The sequence below is a fragment of the Selaginella moellendorffii genome, unplaced genomic scaffold (genome assembly GCF_000143415.4).
Source record: "Selaginella moellendorffii unplaced genomic scaffold, v1.0 SELMOscaffold_120, whole genome shotgun sequence".
Classification (NCBI taxonomy): Eukaryota; Viridiplantae; Streptophyta; class Lycopodiopsida; order Selaginellales; family Selaginellaceae; genus Selaginella; species Selaginella moellendorffii.
The window spans coordinates 84,803-100,911 of NW_003314381.1; the positions used below are offsets into that span (position 1 = coordinate 84,803).

Here is a 16,109-nt window from a genome sequence, read left to right on the forward strand (position 1 = left end):
GTGAAGATTGTTGACACCATGGTCGTTCCGTAGTTTCCAGGCTGTGTTGGATCCCCTTGTTTGTAGATCGGGATGTCATGATTCACATTCCAGCTCGTTGGGAAGCCATCATGGATGATGTTGTTGAAGATTGAAACTTCAACCGGGAACAAGCCCAACAAGTCTGACACAACCCACACCAAGCATACAAAATCTTCAAGAAGAAGAAAGTGCCAGTCCTTGTTGACAAAGTAGAGATCTAGATCCAACACATTCAACAAACTTAGGAATCTGCCAGCAGAGGAATGTGACATCCCACTAGCCTACTACAGACAAATCAAAGAAGTGATCAACACCTGCAAGGACCCTCATGAGGCATTGCATATTCAGCGTTTGGAGGAGTTTCGCTGTGAAGCCTTTTTGCTGCGGCAGATGGTTGATTGCTTCTTTGATTTGTTCCTAAGTAGAAGGTCAGTGGGATGTCATATTGGATCTCCTCTACTGGCATATTAGTTCGTACAGTTGTTGAATGCAAATCTCTACTTCATCAATGAGGACTGGTGCTCTTTTCTTTTCAAAAATTTTATATGCATGATGTGGGTCGTGTCAAACTTGCCAAGCTTGTTCCTGGTTGAAATTTCGATCATGCTAGTGTCAGGGTGCTCTTGCCACCTTTTGGAATTGTGGGTGGGGGTGGTCAGCGTCTGGGTGGCAGTCTCGTTTTGCTCTTTTGTATGCTTTGTGGAGTTTTGTACAGTGCATTTCTTGACTGGCAATCCCTTCGTCTGCCAGTCAGGTTTGAGATATAGGTCCTCGTCCTGGTGTTGTTTGATGGCTGCACTATGCCTCCATGTCCTAGTCCCATGGAAGTTGCTTTCCAGTTCCATGCACTGTGTGTGTGGAAGCTTGGGAGGTCAGGGACCCTGCTCTGCTGGTGTTCCCACGTTTCAACCAGTGCGATGATGTCAAAATGCCCATATTCCGCTAGACCCAGTCCACAGTCGTCCAAATTTGCAACCTTGATGATGTCCTGCTTGATGGCGCAGCAACTAAGGTAACACCATCACCACGCCGTTGTATTATTGTTGAAAAGGAGACACCATAGTTGAACACATCCAATCCAAGGCTACTGAACTCTCTCCATTTTCCCGATGTTGAAAAAATGTAGGATCTACAATACATTTCCAACAACGCATTCGCCACAAAATGTGCCTATCTCGAGGCAAAGTCCTCTTTTCTCTGTCCATGTTATTGAATAAGTGCAGAGCCACCAAACTCTCTCCATTCATGATACAGCGCTTCATTGTGGCTTGCCTATGAATAGTCGATCAGGCCCACTTTCTTTCTACGTATGCTGAGAGGTCTTTTCCACGCGTGAAGGGAAAAGAATTTTACCTATAGTCACAACTTGGAGCGGGAGCGAGTAACTTGGAGTAAATCCTTGCGAAGAATTTTCCCTGTTGCTGACTTTGGAATCGAGGGTACAAAAGTCACTGCCCGGATCCTCTTATGAGAAGCGACCTGGGATAGAAAAACAAGATCACTGGAGAAGGGAAACTGTGCTTTTTACCTGTCTCGCAATGAAATCCATAACTTCGTCTTTCGAGAGCGATTTTCCCGCTTCGCCGGATCCACGAACAACACAGGCGAGAGGAATCTCACCAGCATCATCATCCGGGTACCTGGAAGAATATTTAAAACACGATGTTGACAAAAGATAAAGGTAGAAAATGGTGGTGGGCTTACGGGATCACGGCTGCGTCGGCAATGCCTGGATGAGCGAGAAGAAGAGCTTCCAGTTCCGCAGGAGCAACCTGGAAGCCTTTGTACTTGATGAGTTCCTTGAGCCTGTCGACGATGAAGAGGAAGCCATCGTCGTCGAAGTAGCCAATGTCTCCGGTGTGGAGCCAGCCCTCTGGATCGATGGTGGCGGCGGTGGCGGCAGGATTGTTGAGGTAGCTTTGCATGATGCAAGGGCCTCGCAGCCAGAGCTCGCCTCGAGAGTGTGGAGGCAGTGGCTTGCCCGTATCCACGTTCGTGACTTTGGCTTCGTGGTTCGCTGTTAGAAGCCCGGCCGAGCCGAATGGAGCTTCTCCACTGGCACCAAGACCAGTTGTCTCAGTCATGCCGTAAGCCTTGAGTGACAAGAACTTGAAAGTTAGAGCCAAAACCAAAGAAAATTCCTGGACAACTCTGATGAAAGTCATGCAAAAGTTCTAAGAACCAAAGAAATTCTTGGACAACTCTGATAAACACGAAAAGCGAACCAAAATCATGCAAAAGTTCTGAGCCAAGCAAGGAAAATCGAACAAGAAAACCGTGAAGAACGAAGAACATACCTGACTAAACTCTTGGATTTGTGGAAACTTTGCTAGAAATGCTTCCAAAGTTTCCTTGGCCAGTGGAGCAGCGCCCGATGCGGCTCTCTTCAGAGAAGATAGATCGTAGCTTTCCACCGCTGGGTGCTTGAGGAGCGCGACCACGATCGGCGGCACCATGGGCAGACTGGTGATCTTAAATCGCTGGATGCACTGGAGCATGTGGAGGAGGTCGAATTTCCTGACCACCACCATCGTCGCGGCGAGATAGATCATCATGCAGCCGCTATAGATGAGCCCGGCGATGTGGAAGAGCGGCAAAAGGATGAAGGTCACGACCTTGTCATCGTTGTCATTGGGCTTAGAGGCGAGGATCGAGACCGCGGCGATGAGATTTCCATGAGAGAGCAGCACGCCTTTGCTCGGCCCCGTGGTCCCCGACGAGTAGAGCAGCGCCGCTGGATCGCCCTGCCGGATTCTCACCGCGCTAGGGAATTTGCTCTCATCCACGGCGAGGAGGCTCTCGAATCGCACGAAGCGTGGATGATCCTGGAAGAATTTGGCGCCGGCATTCTCCCCGTCGAGGATCACCGTAGGGAAACCCTGCCCGTTCTTGCCGATCTTGGCGACCAGGTCCGGCATCGTCACGACAAATCCCGCCCTGGAATCTCGCAGCTGGCGCTCGATTTCGGCAGCGGTGTTGGCCGGATTGGCCGTGGTCGCGACGGCGCCGATGGAGAGAATGGCAGCGAAGAGGATCGGGAAATACACCGTGTTGCCGAGCAACAGGAGGACGACATCACCTTGGGAGACTCCGACAATCGATGAGAGGCCCGACGCCACGGATTTGGCGAGGCGCTGGAAATCGCCGCAGTGGATCGTGAAGCCGGTGGTGGAATCGACGAGCAGCGGCGACGACGAGTTGGATGGATCGGCTAGAGGCCCCGAGAAGAGCAATGCGGGGAGGCTGTGATGCGTTTGGAGAGGAATCGGGACTGGAGGGAACAAGCTGCGATAGATCCCGTCCTCTCCATAGCCGCCTTTTACCTCCGCCATAGCCATAGCCGGGAAAATATGATATGAACTCTAGGTTAGGGTTTTAGCGCAGGGATTGTGTCTGGAAGGAGTGATGGCGGCTCAAGCTCGCGCTGTGGCGCTGTGCTCGCGCGATCGGCAAGAACGCGAGCGCAAGAGATCATCTCAACAGGTACTTGCATTTTCTTTTGGTGTCTAGAAGATTTCAAACTGTTCCATCAGCTACCAGCGGATCTCGTACCGCGAGCGATGGCGAGAGAGTGTCTTCGAGCTCGCGCTGTGACGATTGTCGGCAAGAACGCGAGAGAAAGAGATAATCTCACAGGTGCTTGGGCCAGGCTTGTATTTTTCTTTGGTGCTATTTTGCTTGTCTTAGAAGAAGTCAAGCTGTTCTATCAGCCGTGGCGTGGACTAGCGAATCTCGTGGAAGAAAAAGGCCGTAGGTCTGTCAAGAGTTATTTTTTTCTCTTTGTCGAGCCAAGATCTAATTGGCATATCTTTGATTGTCTGTTTTCTTTGCACGAGCTTGGCGGACGCATGAAGATAGGTATGATTTTTTCGTTTTGGCACTTCATAAGTTCGTCGTTTCGTGATTTCAGTAATTTAACTTCTGTGTCAGATAGAGCTCCCAAATTCTATCGAGCTGCAAACTTTGATTAAGCAAAAGAGAAAGAGGCCGAATGGACCTGGGAAAATAAAGAAAGGCATCGCGATCGTGCCACACCTGTCGTTTGCCAGAGAAAGACGGGGAGATATGAGAGGAAAAAACTTTTTTGCGGCATTAACATCTTCTACCAAACGAGACGCTGTCCAGACCCACTTTTGACAAATTTCGGAAAGTCAGCCGAGACACGGCTAGCACTCAATGGTGCTCCGCAAAGATATGGTTGCAGAAATTATCCAGGTACGAGCGCGCACTCCCTCTATCAACTTGAGAGGAATTTCCTGCTTAAATCTTGCTCACCCATGTTTTTTTTCTCTCCAGACAATCCGAGTTTGTTGATCCGAAGTTCTATCCCAGCGGGTCTCTTTAGAGGAAGGAAGAAAGAAGAGCGAAAGAAGAATGGTACGATTCCCTCCACCAGCAGCAGCAGCAGCAGCAGCATATCTTCTGTTTCTATTCACTACCAGTAGCTTTGTTCTCGGCAAAAGGTATGAGCTATCGCCCGGCTGGACTGCTGTGAACAACGAGAGCTTGAAAGGGGCTGGAAGCGATGGCGGTTCTAGCTATCGGATTTTAAGAGCTGGGGAGGATCCTATAGTCAGTGACAATGGAAGCTTTAGCTTGGCCTTCTACGACCCCCAGGGAACGAACAGATACTTCCTGTGTGTGCTGCTAAACGTTGGGAAATCCAAGCCAGCTCCAGCCTCTCTCGTGGTTCCAATCTGGATTGCAAACTCCAACTCGTCATTCTCCGGCAAGGCAACTCTGATGCTCACAGGAACACACAAAAAGTTCATACTTCTCGACTCCACCGGGACTTTGAAGTGGAGTAGCGGTAGCGTGGTCGGAATCTCCAGCTTGGAGCTCGATGAGACAGGGAACCTGATGCTGATCAGCGAAGATGGCAGCGTTCTCTGGCAGAGCTTCGAGCACCCGACGAATGTTCTCGTTCCAGGACAGACTTTGCGGCCGGGAATGTCGATCACAAGCGTCAACTCGAGCTCCCAGCAGCCGGGACCGTTTAGAGGCACTATGGAAGCGAGTGGCTTCGTGTTCTACGTTCTTCCAGAGACGGAGCCGACCATGGCCGATATGCTTCGCAAGCCGCAGCCGTATCAGGTGTGGAGCGTCGGTTCTAGCAGCAGCAGCCTCGAATCCGCCTTGAAAGTTTGCGACTCTTCCAAGGCGGTGATGGCCGTGACAAGCAGCGGCATCGTGATCTCCTACGAGCGTTCCAGCAGCGGCGAGTGTGGCGGCGATGGGAAATCCTTACAGGTGTATAGAAACGACGAGGATACAGCAGCGGAGAGCCAGTACTGGAAGCTCGAGGAAAATGGCGACTTTGTTCTTCGCGGGTTCCACGAGCGGGAGCAAAACTGGGCGACGGTGTTCGCTCTCTCGACCCGGGCCAACGATTCGTGCAAGCACCCGACCGCGTGTGGGAGCTACGGGCTTTGCAACAGCCAGGGGAAATGCCAGTGCGTGGGAAACGAAGAACTGGACGATCACACCTCGCACTCTTGCGGCGCTCCGTCCGGCGTCTCGGCCTCTTGCCTCGCGAACGAGGCCGCGAACCACCACTTCGTGAAGATCCCCTCCGCGACTTACTTCTCCAACGCGTTCTCCCGGCCGGATCTCCGCAGCTCGTCGCTGGAGGATTGCTCCGCCGCGTGCGCGTCCAATTGCTCCTGCGCCGCCGCGTTCTTCAGCCGGAGCGGCGGCGGCGATTGCTTCCTGGTGGACGAGGTCATGGGCAGCTTGAGCTTGGTTGGGGGCGGCGCTGGAGCGGAGGAGGGGGATTACACGGCGCTGGTGAAGATCCAAAACGCGCAGCTCATCTCGGCGCCACTGTCCGCTAGCCGGGGGAAGGGGACGAGCAAATCCGCGCGGACTGCCATCATCTTCCTGGCGGTGCTGTGCGGTGTTCTAGCGGTGATGCTGGCGGCGGGCGGCTACATTATCAAGATCAAATATCCCCACGCTTACAACAAGATGATGAGGAGGTCGTGATCGACGTGATTTTCAAATTTAAATGTCAGAATATGCTCTAGGGGTTTGAGGTGGCAGTCACAAGCTGACATGTCTGATGACGGCACGAGTTTGTGTTGTTGTGTTGTGACTGCCACGTCAAGCCCTAGACACAGGTGGCAATAATGCATAGTGCCAGATGACATGGCACGAGTGACGTGGCATTCTTTATTACTTGCAGTTCCCGCCGACCTGTGCTTCAAAGGTACTGTGATCAATGAATGCCAAAATCGAGGGAGTGAATGCCCTGGCTATTAGGTTAACCAGTCTAGATAGATCCATTGTTGGATTGGAGGGCGGAAGAAGCCAGCAATGCCGCCACCGATTGCGAGTAGAAATCTCCATTCCATCTCCGCGATTCTCCTCCTGCTCTTGGCCGGGCTCACAGGATCGCGGCGAGCAGCGAATGCGAAGAGGTATGATCTTCCTCCGGGCTGGATGGGGAACAACACCCGGGGCGCGCTCACTGAGATCCGTCTCTCGGATGGTTCTTTCTATCGGATCCTCAAGGCGCCAATTATCGGCGGGCAAAGGCATGATCTAGAGGATGTTACCAGCGACAATGGCACATTTGCCCTAGCCTTCTTCCATCTCCACGGTGGCTTCTATCTCGCGGTGGTGCTCCAGGCCCCTGGCCATGGCGAGATCTCTTCTTCGTCTTCCTCTAGCAGTGCCATTCCTGTGTGGATTGCGAACAGGGGTGGCGCCGTGGATGACAATGCGACGCTGCTGCTCACTCCCCAGAACGGCAAGATCATCCTCCTCGATTCCTCTCATAACTTCCGGTGGGGGCCAAATTCGGAGGCGATCGCGGGCGTGGAGCTCTTGGAGTCCGGGAATTTAGGGTTCTTCACGGCGCAGGGCGCGGTGGTGTGGCAGAGCTTCGAGCTCCCGCAGGAGGTGATCCTTCCCGGCCAGGCTCTCAAGCCGGGAATGCAGCTCACAAGCAGCGGCACGAATCGATCCAGCCTCTACAGGGCCCAGGTCCGCGGCGATGGATTGGTCTTGAGCGCTGGAGATCCCAAGATGATCGTCCCACAGCCCTACTTCGCCTGGAGATTGAAGGAGAAGTGTGATGGATCAGAAGCAGTTCTAGGATTCACCGGCGCAGAGATCACACTCTCCTATCCAGGCGCTTGTCGATCGCTTGCACTGTCCATCCCGCTCAACACTGCCGATCCAATCCTTCTTCCGTTCGTGCGACTCGATCCAGATGGCGATCTCGTCGCTTACAAATTCCATCCTCGATCCGCGACCTGGGTGCCCGGATTCCAGCTCTCGGCTCTCCAGCCCGATTCGTGCAAGCTCCCCAGCGCGTGTGGTACCTACGGCATTTGCGAGCTCGGGGGCAAATGCCGGTGCCTGGAAGTCCCACACCGCGGCGGCGAAAGCTACCGCGAGGGCGCGCCGTCAGCTGTACCGTGCGGTACTGCGCCGCCACTTGGCGCACCGCACGGACTACCGCAGGCCGACCAATGCGCCGACGAATACGTCAACCACCACTTTTTAAATGTGAGTGGCGTGAGCTACTTCGCGGTACCGTTGGCGGTACCCGATATGCGCGGCGCGTCGCGCGAGAAGTGTGCCGCGGCGTGCCGCTGGAACTGTAGCTGTGCCGCGCTGTTCTTTGATAACCGGACTGGGGAGTGTTTCTTTGTGCTGGACGAGATCTTGGGCAGCTTGACGATCGATCCCGCGCGGAGCTCCAGCATGATCGCGATGCTCAAGTTCTCGAACAGCCGGATCCTCAAGGGGCCGCAGTGGGGCGCTACTTCATCGCCGGCGGGGATGGAGAGAGCAAAGAGGGCGATTCTCATCGCCGCCGTGGCTGGCGTGACAGGATTCGCGATGATCTCTCTGGCGGTCTGCCTGGTGATCGTGCTCGCGCGGCGGTCGAGATCATCCACCCAAGCGAATCTGGAGGAGATGGAGCTGGATCTCGTCTTGAGCGGCATCCAGGGGCTGCCACAGCGATTCCAATATTCCGTTCTAGAGGCCGCGACGTGGGGATTCTCCAGGAAGCTTGGAGCTGGAGGATTTGGCTCGGTCTACGAGGGATTCCTGGAGGATGGCAAGAGAAGCATCGCGGTGAAGAAGCTCGAGGGCGCCAGCGCGCAGGGCGCGCGGCAATTCATCGCCGAGGTCGCGACCATCGGCAGCATCAGCCACATCAACGTCGTCAAGCTCTGTGGATTCTGCGTGGAGGGATGCCACCGGATGCTCGTCTACGAGTTCATGCCCAATGGCTCGCTCGATCGCTGGCTCTTCGTCTCGAATCAAACACCGGAGCATCCGCGAGGAGTCCTGAGCTGGGATCGCCGGGTGGAAATCGCGCTGGGCACTGCTCGCGGGCTGGCCTATCTCCACGAGGAATGCCGCGAGCCCATAATCCACCTGGACGTGAAGCCCCAGAATATCCTCCTGGATGAACGGTTCGTGGCCAAGGTCGCGGATTTCGGAATGTCCAAGCTGCTGGGCGGCCGCGATGTGAGCCACGTGGTGACGTGCGTGAGGGGGACGCCTGGATACTTGGCCCCGGAATGGCTGCTCCATTCCATCGCGACCAAGAAATGCGATGTCTATAGCTTCGGCATGGTTCTCCTGGAGATCATTGGCGGGCGGAAGAATCTCGAGGTTTCCAGGATGAACAGCGATCTGGCGTGGTACTTCCCGGCGTGGGTCGTGAACGAGGTCCGGGAGGGGCGATTGATGGAGATTGTGGACGAGAGGATTAGGGCTCTTGTGAGCGAGAAGGCGGCGGCGCAGATGATCCGGATCGCGCTGTGGTGCGTCCAGGAGAGCGCGGCGTCGCGGCCGACGATGCCGGAGATCGTCCAGATGATCGAGGGGCACAGGGATGTGGAGGAGCCGCCCATGGCGTTCCATTTCGCGGTCCAGACAATGGTGGACATCACGGCGTCCAGGGATTGCTTGTCCATGGCCTATGTCACTCCTCCCAGCTTCGATGTCTCGAGCTTGATCCGGTGAGAAGATCATCCAGTAGGGCTTACAGAAGAGGAAGAAGCATCTTTTTTTAACACAAGAATATTCTCCTTGGCGCGAGTTGTAAACTCTTAGGGTTCTTCTTTGGGTTCATTAGTAAGCCCTAGTGGAATGGCGCTTGCGATTTCTTCCGGCCGCGGCAAGGCGATCCAGCTCCAGCCGGTCTCGCACATCGCGTTCGTGGTACGTGACGCTGCTGATTCGGCCAATGTGCTGCTTGTGCGATCGATCGCTGCTGCCGATCTGGAGCCGGGCGACTCCGAAATCTGGGACCTTCCCTGCTTCGATCTGCCGAGGCTCGGCAAGCGGCAGCAGCTGAGAGGCAGCATTGATCATCCACAGCTCGTTTGCAGCGTGGAGGCGGCTCTTCGAGAGGCTGGAGTGAGAAATTTTGCCATTGAGGAGGCTATTGAGAAGGTGAGGTCTACTTTTTCTTTGCCTTTGTTGGACTTTAGTGTTTGATATGTTGCGTTTTTTCTTCCTCTAGGTGCAAGCGCTGGTGCCTACGCCTTTACATTTTGTCAGCCTTTGGAAAATTGTTAGAGAGCCAGATTTTGGACCCAGGGCCCCGATACAAACCGTGGTGTTGATCGTGGAAGCACCACGATATGTGTCGTCCTTGGGTGGGTTTGATCTTTTTGTTTTTCTTTCTTTTTCTCTTCATACGAATGTATCTTTCATCCAGGTTCTTGTGAGTGGTTTGATCCTCAGAGAGCGCTGGAGCTGCTTGTGAATGAGACTCGTGATGCCGAACGCGTCGGTGTTCTCGCTGCTAGTTTTTTCTATCCCTTGTTTCCAAAGGGTACTTGCAGCGATCTTAACTTGGAGTGTTTCTACCAGGTTTGTCTTGTGATGTTGTTTAAGATTATATGCCATTAACATTGGATGTTTTGCCAGGAGTATCCCCCAGGAGTGTTAGTCATTCCTATGCTGTCGCGAACTTTGAAGCCTTTTTGCAAAACTAACTTGGTCATAAGCGCACCAACGAGTTCACGGTTTTTAGATGCGGACGTGAACATCAATGATAGTACATTTACTGGACAGGCTTTGATTGTAGATCCTGGTTGCTCAGTTCCGACATATAACGAGGTATGGATTCTTGTTTTTCGTTTTTCAAGTTGCTTTACAAGAGAACTTTCTGCAGAACAGCTGGTTGCAATCGTTAGATTATTGCCCAAAAAGCTATTTGTTTTTCTAACTCATCACCACCTAGATCACACTGAAGGTCTCCCCGCTGTTAAACGAGCCAACTCCGAGGCCATTGTCATAGCGCACGAGAAAACTCTCAAGAGAATTGGTCCAGGTTTGTGTGAAATCTATTCAAGTGCTCATGCAAAATTGTATGAAACAGCTCTTTATGGCATCAAGTATGTATCAGTAACTGGTGGAACGAAGCTACTTATCAGCGGACAACGTTTTGAGATCATTGCCGCTCCTGTAAGCTGTTTGCGTGATCTATTCTTTAGGCAAGCAAGCAAGCTTCATTGTCATGGCAGGGCCACACGGATGGACATCTTTGTTTGTTTCACCTCGAAACTCGGACTCTTGTCGCTGGCGACCACTGTGTGGGGTATGCATAAGTTTTCCAATCGAGTTTCTAATCGACGAGAATCTTTGCAGTGAAGGAAGTTCCATTGTTGATGGCAACTCTGGAGGAAATCTTCATGTAATAAACCAGGCTCTTTTATATTTTTATTCTGATTCTTTTCTCCTTGCGTTTACAGGACTACATGAACACTAGCCATCGCCTGTTGGAGCTCGCGCCTAAGGTAGTGGTGCCGATGCACGGACGGCCCAATCTCTTGCCTTTGCAGCTTCTCAAAGGATACATAAAGTGAGTGATCTCTAAAGCAAATTCGCTGGTGGCAACACGTAACTTTGTTTTTTCAGGCATCGACAAACCAGGGAAGCTACTATCTTAAAGGCTATCGAGGCCGGCGCAACGAGTGCGTTCGCCATAGTTTCTAGTGCGTACAAGCAGACAAACATATTGCTCTGGCCAGCAGCGTTGATCAACGTAAAGGTTCACGTCGACCACCTGCAAAGGCAGCAAAAGCTACCACAGGTATAATTCTCACACCAGCGCTGCTATCGTGTATCGGCTAAACATCTACCGCGTTCTCATCGCAGGGGTTTTCCGTGGAGAAATTCAAGCGTAGCTGCGGACTCGCTTTCAAAGTGCGATGGTTTGCGAGATTCGTCGGTTCGTACGCTTTCCAGCGTAACGCATGGAGACTCCTGGTATGCCTTGCCGCGATTTTCTTCGTTTGGTACAAATGGGGCCAGGGATCGGGCGAGGAAGAAGAGTGGTGAATCTACCAACTTTGATAGGTGACTATAAAACTCTCTTATACAGCATGGGACTAATATAATGCTCCTGACAATGTTATAAACAATGTATATACGCAAATTTCTTCCTTCTAGAACAAGGTGGTGGATCGTCAAAGCTCTAAGATATGATATATCCAATCAGACAGAGAAACTCTAGCTGCTGTTACTCTATACGTGTAACAATGATAATAGCTGGTCTTGTAAACAATGCATATAGCGAGCTTGACTAAGCCTCGTAAAAGCAGGAGCCTCTGCTAGAGTAGAAGTGATACCTGGCATTCCACCGAGGACGCTGCTTTAGACAATGTGACGCCATGCTTGAACACCACGCTTGATTTTCCCCTGCGTTGAAGCTTTCCACCGCCCGCTTTTCTTTTCTTTTCTTTTTTTTCTTTCTCCGAAGTATTGCTTCGTCAGTAGCTTCTCCAGTCCCTTTATCAAAGCGAGACGTTGATAGCTCTCGATAGAAGAACGCTCGCTCGATCGAAGAAGAACCGTGCCGAAAGAAAGAAATCTACTTGGCTTGCGACGATGGCTCGTGGAAGTTTTTGCTGCTCGACCACCACGGTGGTGCTGCTAGTCGCGGCATTCTTGCCGCTGCTGTGTGGAGCTCAAACTTTCCCAGCTCCGGCACCTGGACTGGCCTATGGATTCTACAACACCTCCTGTCCCAGCGCCGAGAGCACCGTCCAGCAAATGATGCAGTCCATTCTCACCTCCAACATCTCCGAGGCCGCTGGGATCATCCGGCTCTTCTTCCACGACTGCTTCGTCCAGGTTACTCGAGCTTTCTCTCTCTCTCTCTCTCTCTCTCTCTCTCTGTTTCTTCCGAGTTGTTCTAGGAACTTTGCTGTGATCGCAGGGATGCGATGGCTCGCTTCTCATCAATGCTACCAACGGGGAGCTCTTCTCGATCCCGAACTTGACCATTCGTCGCTCTGCTATTGCCATCGTGGAGCAGATCAAGGCGAGATTGGAGTCGGCCTGTCCGAACACTGTCTCTTGCTCGGATATACTCGTCTTGGCTGCTCGAGAATCCGTGACCCAGGTACTAGCAAAGTCCTGTAAGCTCTTCTCGCGCCAAACCTATGTGATCCTTTGCTGTGTTCTTGCCTTCTAAAAGGCTGGAGGACCATCGTTTCCTGTTCCAACCGGACGTCGCGACGGCACCACCTTCGCCAGTAACCAGACTGTTCTCAGCTTCATCCCGGCTCCCAGCTTCAACTTCTCACAGCTTAACTCCTCCTTCCAGACCAAAGGCTTGAACGAAGCGGACTTAACAGCTCTCTCAGGTAAAGCAAGCTCCAAAACTTCTCTTGGACCGTTCCAAAAACTCTGTCCTCGCTGCCGCTGCTTTCAGGAGCTCACACCATCGGAATCGCGCACTGCTCGGCCTTCATTGGGAACCTGTATCCCAACGTCAGCTCCCGTTTCAACTCTTCCTTTGCACAGACCCTGTTGCAGTCCTGCCCAAGCAACACTTCCAACAACGTCGTCAACATGGACCTGGTCACCCCGAATGCCTTCGACAGCCAGTACTTCAGCAACGTTCTCTCTGGCTCCGTCGACTTCGACTCGGACGCTGCTCTTCTTAACAGCACCACCACGCAGAGCAGCGTGCAGGCTTTCGCAGCGAACCAGACCCAGTTCTTCAACCAGTTTGCCGTGAGCTTCATCAAGATGAGCATGATCGAGGTCCTGACCAACTCGAGCGGGAACATTCGCAATGTCTGCTCGGTCTTCAACTCCAACAGCAGTAGCACTATTAGCCTGAACTCGTCCCCTGAGAACCTTGTCGAGCAAGTGTGAGATTCACATTATTTGGCAATATCTACAAGCGAGACTTTCATCACCGATCTCAGTAATGAGAAACCTGTTGTTCTATGGGAGCGTTGTAGTGTCGCCTGCGAAGTTCTGATTCCGGCTCCAGAGGCTGTTGGAGGTACAGTCTTGTGGGATCGTTTGGATCGATATATCTGCGAAAAGAACAAAAGTTCAATCGGATTACCGCACGAGGAAAACAACCAGACTCACGCATGGCGTATCATGTCGTCCACCGGTGCCTGGGTCTCTGGAATGGGATTTTGAGCAGCAGCACGCATGGATTCCGTAGCACGGATGGATCGCAACAGGCCGAAGAAAATAGGAATGAAAGTTCCAACACCACCTTCTTTGAACAGAATCTTGAAAGGATATGGAGCGTAGAGTGCGGGATTGGCACCCTCTTGAATAACCTTCAAAAAAAGAGAGAAGAAAGTCACAAACAAATTTCGATGAAGGGAAAAACGATTTCTTAAGTCTGAAGAACTAGAAAAATTAACAAAAGGAAGGAACTTACAGGATGGACCTTCCCGGATAAGTTGTTGCAAAAGAAGATAGGCTGGTTGAAGCTCTCTTCGTGAATAAACATCTGTGGCAACAAAGGAAAAAATCACAGCTTTGTCAGGAAAAAGAGAAGATCTTGCAAAATAAATGCTTTGCGTAAATTACCAGAGGCATGTCAAACGCGAAGAAATTCCCTACTGGCTGTCGCGCAACGAAGACGAGGCGAATATTGGACAGATAGATCGTCCCCTTGGTGACGATCTTGCCACTGGGAACACTGAAAAACCCAAAGAAATCCATGACTCGATGGAATCGATCGAGAATGCAATGCTTACTCTGGCAGCTTCTCGACCTGGAACTCCACGCCATCCCTGGCGAGCGCCAGAACCTCGTTCACAAACGGCAGCGGGAACCCGGATGGATGGAGCTGCGGATTGAGCGCCATCGCCAAACCCTAAAATTTCGCCCAGGGATAAAGAACCCTAATATCTGAGAGGGGTTTAAGATAGAGTAGTCGAGCTATGGTGTTGCGCCAATGCGTCTCGGCCCCGGCGGCGCTCGCTAATCGCTCGCTCTTCCCTTCCAAGGACTGGCGCACTGCGCTCCAGAGGAGCGGGCGCGGCCAGCGCGGTTTCCAGTCGGCGGTATGCGTCCACGGGCCAATGCTGGGCAGGATTCGCGCGAATGCGACGAGGAAGAAGCCCGTGTCGATCGATTCTCTCAAGAACAAGAGCCCGCCGCCAGTGGTGAGCTTGACAGGAGTGTCGCCGCATCCAAATGTTTACAGGGATTTCTCGGATGGAGACGACGAGGCCGAGCCAGAGGGTAGCGTCATCCAGCTCAAGAAATCTCCCTCGAGCAAGAAGAAATCCAATGCCAGGCCCCCAAAGAAGGAGCTGCGATTCAGTGACTCCGAGGAGGAGGAAGAAGAGATCGATGCTCAAGTAAGTGATAGTGATAAAGAGCTAGAAGAAGAAGATGATGATCAAACCGGAGAGATATCGCGAAAACCAGTGCTCACACTTCCGCAAGAGAAAGACGTGGAGGATCTCATGAACAGCTCTCGAGCGATTCTCTACGAGAGATTCGTGTTCAAGCATCTCGGAGAGAGGCCGACGAGGCAGCTGTTTGGATCAAACATCCACGTCCTGGCCAACGCGTCCCGGGTGAAGATAAACTCGGTGGAGTTTATCAAGAGCAGCGATGGGATCAAGGACTGTCCCATGGATGGTTTTCCAGAGGTGGCTTTCGTTGGGCGATCCAATGTCGGGAAGTCCTCGCTCGTGAATCTTCTCATGGAGAGGAAGAGCTTGGCTTTGGTGTCGAAGAAACCCGGTAAGTTCTTCACGGTTTTGATCTTCTTCTTGGAAGAACTTTGGAATTTCTTTTTGCCAGGGAAAACGCAGCTTATCAACCATTTTCTCGTCAACAAGCGATGGTATCTGGTGGATTTACCGGGTTACGGGTATGATCTTTCAGCGTTTCTCGTTGTTCTTCGATGGTTTTAACTCTTGGTTTTGGTTTCTTAGTTTTGCAAGCGCTCCAAAAACTTTGTGTGTCAAGTGGAACGAATTCACCAAGGATTACTTCCTCAAGAGGAAGACGCTCGTCATGGTTGTCCAGCTGATCGACTCCTCCATCCCCGTGCAGCAAATCGACATCGATTGCGCGACTTGGCTCAAGCAACACAACGTAAGTCTCGATCGAGCGAGCGAGTATTCGCTCGATCTAGCTCTCAAAAACTCCTTTTTTGTTGGTTTTAATCCTTGGTTTCTTGGCGATCGTAGATCCCATCGACGCTGGCTTTCACGAAGTGCGATCGAAAGAAGAAGAAGAGGAAAACCGGAGGAAAGCATCCGGTGGACAATGTGGTGGAGTTCTTGCAGGAAATGAGGCTGGTAACTACGCAAACTTACCCGTGGATTTTGACGAGCTGCGTTACCGGGCAAGGCAGGGACGAGCTGATGATGCACATAGAAGAGTTTCGAAATTACTGGCACAGTTAAAAAGTAAATCTTGGTTAAAACAGAGGGGTTTAAAAAACTAACCGGCGGGGTTTAACAAGTGGCGCCGCTATGGGCGAAGCGGCGCCACCAACCTCACGATATAAAATGTGTTGCCATAAACCCTAGTTTGTGGAGTGGAGGGAATTTAGGGCGAGCGCGGAAGAACACGACGCAATGACCCCAGCGCGCGCGAGGCAGGGCAACGGCGCACTCCGGATTCGGCTGTGAGTCTCGGATTCTCCTCAGCTTCTCTCCAGGTTGGTCTTTTCTTTCTTCCTTCGGATTTCCTTCGTGTCGCGTGTAAATCTCGTTGCTCGTTTGTGGATTCCGCGCAATCGCTGTGAGTGTGTCGAGAGTGGGAGGGAATTGGGAGAGATCTAGTGTAGGAAAATGCGGTGTCGGGATGGATTAAGAGAGGGA

At 52.2% G+C, this 16,109-nt stretch overlaps 7 protein-coding genes across 15 annotated transcripts; 5 read left to right on the plus strand and 2 right to left on the minus strand.

Moving 5' to 3' along the window:
- Positions 1 to 1,174: 1,174 nt before the first annotated feature.
- Positions 1,175 to 3,401, minus strand: LOC9639621 (4-coumarate--CoA ligase-like 7). 2 transcript variants are annotated; one of them, XM_024665248.1, is made up of 5 exons: positions 2,319 to 3,401; positions 1,726 to 2,114; positions 1,550 to 1,661; positions 1,375 to 1,500; positions 1,175 to 1,293 (listed from the first exon to the last, which is right to left on the minus strand). In XM_024665248.1, exons 1-4 carry the CDS (start codon positions 3,357 to 3,359, stop codon positions 1,381 to 1,383), a joined length of 1,662 nt encoding a protein of 553 aa, XP_024521016.1. In that variant the 5' UTR covers positions 3,360 to 3,401; the 3' UTR covers positions 1,175 to 1,293; positions 1,375 to 1,380. The 2 variants fall into 2 exon arrangements, with proteins under 2 accessions (XP_024521016.1, XP_002991507.2); XM_002991461.2 differs by having other exon boundaries at positions 1,175 to 1,500.
- A 16-nt stretch (positions 3,402 to 3,417) lies between these two features.
- Positions 3,418 to 6,167, plus strand: LOC9639622 (EP1-like glycoprotein 2). 7 transcript variants are annotated; one of them, XM_002991426.2, is made up of 6 exons: positions 3,418 to 3,504; positions 3,555 to 3,657; positions 3,712 to 3,775; positions 3,858 to 3,879; positions 3,932 to 4,236; positions 4,318 to 6,086. In XM_002991426.2, exon 6 carries the CDS (start codon positions 4,396 to 4,398, stop codon positions 6,004 to 6,006), a length of 1,611 nt encoding a protein of 536 aa, XP_002991472.1. In that variant the 5' UTR covers positions 3,418 to 3,504; positions 3,555 to 3,657; positions 3,712 to 3,775; positions 3,858 to 3,879; positions 3,932 to 4,236; positions 4,318 to 4,395; the 3' UTR covers positions 6,007 to 6,086. The 7 variants fall into 7 exon arrangements, with proteins under 7 accessions (XP_002991472.1, XP_024521017.1, XP_024521018.1 ...); XM_024665249.1 differs by having other exon boundaries at positions 3,932 to 6,086; XM_024665250.1 differs by having other exon boundaries at positions 3,562 to 3,657; positions 3,932 to 6,086.
- Positions 6,168 to 6,336: 169 nt separating this feature from the next.
- On the plus strand, positions 6,337 to 9,085 carry LOC9639587 (G-type lectin S-receptor-like serine/threonine-protein kinase SD2-5). Its single transcript, XM_002991427.2, has one exon. The coding sequence runs from the start codon at positions 6,337 to 6,339 to the stop codon at positions 9,010 to 9,012; it is 2,676 nt and encodes an 891-aa protein (XP_002991473.2). The 3' UTR covers positions 9,013 to 9,085.
- A 20-nt stretch (positions 9,086 to 9,105) lies between these two features.
- LOC9639588 lies at positions 9,106 to 11,588 on the plus strand. Of its 2 annotated transcripts, XM_002991428.2 has the most exons (12): positions 9,106 to 9,444; positions 9,515 to 9,650; positions 9,713 to 9,867; positions 9,925 to 10,116; positions 10,177 to 10,330; positions 10,379 to 10,464; positions 10,524 to 10,597; positions 10,648 to 10,693; positions 10,752 to 10,861; positions 10,918 to 11,092; positions 11,158 to 11,358; positions 11,452 to 11,588. In XM_002991428.2, the coding sequence occupies exons 1-11, from the start codon at positions 9,139 to 9,141 to the stop codon at positions 11,338 to 11,340; spliced, it is 1,617 nt and encodes a 538-aa protein (XP_002991474.2). In that variant the 5' UTR covers positions 9,106 to 9,138; the 3' UTR covers positions 11,341 to 11,358; positions 11,452 to 11,588. The 2 variants fall into 2 exon arrangements, with proteins under 2 accessions (XP_002991474.2, XP_024521009.1); XM_024665241.1 differs by having other exon boundaries at positions 9,107 to 9,444; positions 11,158 to 11,566.
- A 97-nt stretch (positions 11,589 to 11,685) lies between these two features.
- On the plus strand, positions 11,686 to 13,210 carry LOC9639589 (peroxidase 12). Its single transcript, XM_002991429.2, has 4 exons — positions 11,686 to 12,135; positions 12,221 to 12,406; positions 12,482 to 12,650; positions 12,719 to 13,210. The coding sequence occupies exons 1-4, from the start codon at positions 11,890 to 11,892 to the stop codon at positions 13,165 to 13,167; spliced, it is 1,050 nt and encodes a 349-aa protein (XP_002991475.1). The 5' UTR covers positions 11,686 to 11,889; the 3' UTR covers positions 13,168 to 13,210.
- LOC9639590 (UPF0664 stress-induced protein C29B12.11c) lies at positions 13,154 to 14,158 on the minus strand. Its single transcript, XM_002991462.2, has 5 exons — positions 14,019 to 14,158; positions 13,849 to 13,960; positions 13,697 to 13,768; positions 13,393 to 13,592; positions 13,154 to 13,334 (listed from the first exon to the last, which is right to left on the minus strand). The coding sequence occupies exons 1-5, from the start codon at positions 14,126 to 14,128 to the stop codon at positions 13,217 to 13,219; spliced, it is 612 nt and encodes a 203-aa protein (XP_002991508.1). The 5' UTR covers positions 14,129 to 14,158; the 3' UTR covers positions 13,154 to 13,216.
- A 17-nt stretch (positions 14,159 to 14,175) lies between these two features.
- On the plus strand, positions 14,176 to 15,730 carry LOC9639623 (GTP-binding protein At2g22870). The gene is made up of 4 exons (XM_002991430.2): positions 14,176 to 15,018; positions 15,079 to 15,148; positions 15,213 to 15,375; positions 15,471 to 15,730. Exons 1-4 carry the CDS (start codon positions 14,205 to 14,207, stop codon positions 15,687 to 15,689), a joined length of 1,266 nt encoding a protein of 421 aa, XP_002991476.2. The 5' UTR covers positions 14,176 to 14,204; the 3' UTR covers positions 15,690 to 15,730.
- Positions 15,731 to 16,109: the final 379 nt, after the last annotated feature.

Bases quoted from the DNA above. Each gene is read 5' to 3' on its own strand.
- LOC9639621 (XM_024665248.1), bottom strand. From the start codon at position 3,359: ATGGCTATGGCGGAGGTAAAAGGCGGCTATGGAGAGGACGGGATCTAT. The intron at 2,115-2,318 runs GTATGTTCTTCG...TTGTCACTCAAG, and splicing joins AAATCCAAGAGTTTAGTCAG to GCTTACGGCATGACTGAGAC. The intron at 1,662-1,725 runs GTAAGCCCACCA...ATATTCTTCCAG, and splicing joins GCCGACGCAGCCGTGATCCC to GTACCCGGATGATGATGCTG.
- LOC9639622 (XM_024665253.1), top strand. From the start codon at position 4,396: ATGGTACGATTCCCTCCACCAGCAGCAGCAGCAGCAGCAGCATATCTT.
- LOC9639587 (XM_002991427.2), top strand. From the start codon at position 6,337: ATGCCGCCACCGATTGCGAGTAGAAATCTCCATTCCATCTCCGCGATT.
- LOC9639588 (XM_002991428.2), top strand. From the start codon at position 9,139: ATGGCGCTTGCGATTTCTTCCGGCCGCGGCAAGGCGATCCAGCTCCAG. The intron at 10,117-10,176 runs GTATGGATTCTT...TCTGCAGAACAG, and splicing joins CAGTTCCGACATATAACGAG to CTGGTTGCAATCGTTAGATT. The intron at 10,862-10,917 runs GTGAGTGATCTC...TTGTTTTTTCAG, and splicing joins CTTCTCAAAGGATACATAAA to GCATCGACAAACCAGGGAAG.
- LOC9639589 (XM_002991429.2), top strand. From the start codon at position 11,890: ATGGCTCGTGGAAGTTTTTGCTGCTCGACCACCACGGTGGTGCTGCTA. The intron at 12,136-12,220 runs GTTACTCGAGCT...CTGTGATCGCAG, and splicing joins TCCACGACTGCTTCGTCCAG to GGATGCGATGGCTCGCTTCT. The intron at 12,651-12,718 runs GTAAAGCAAGCT...CGCTGCTTTCAG, and splicing joins GGACTTAACAGCTCTCTCAG to GAGCTCACACCATCGGAATC.
- LOC9639590 (XM_002991462.2), bottom strand. From the start codon at position 14,128: ATGGCGCTCAATCCGCAGCTCCATCCATCCGGGTTCCCGCTGCCGTTT. The intron at 13,769-13,848 runs GTAATTTACGCA...TTGTTGCCACAG, and splicing joins TCGCGTTTGACATGCCTCTG to ATGTTTATTCACGAAGAGAG. The intron at 13,335-13,392 runs GTGAGTCTGGTT...TTCTTTTCGCAG, and splicing joins GACGACATGATACGCCATGC to ATATATCGATCCAAACGATC.
- LOC9639623 (XM_002991430.2), top strand. From the start codon at position 14,205: ATGGTGTTGCGCCAATGCGTCTCGGCCCCGGCGGCGCTCGCTAATCGC. The intron at 15,149-15,212 runs GTATGATCTTTC...TTGGTTTCTTAG, and splicing joins GTGGATTTACCGGGTTACGG to TTTTGCAAGCGCTCCAAAAA. The intron at 15,376-15,470 runs GTAAGTCTCGAT...TGGCGATCGTAG, and splicing joins CTTGGCTCAAGCAACACAAC to ATCCCATCGACGCTGGCTTT.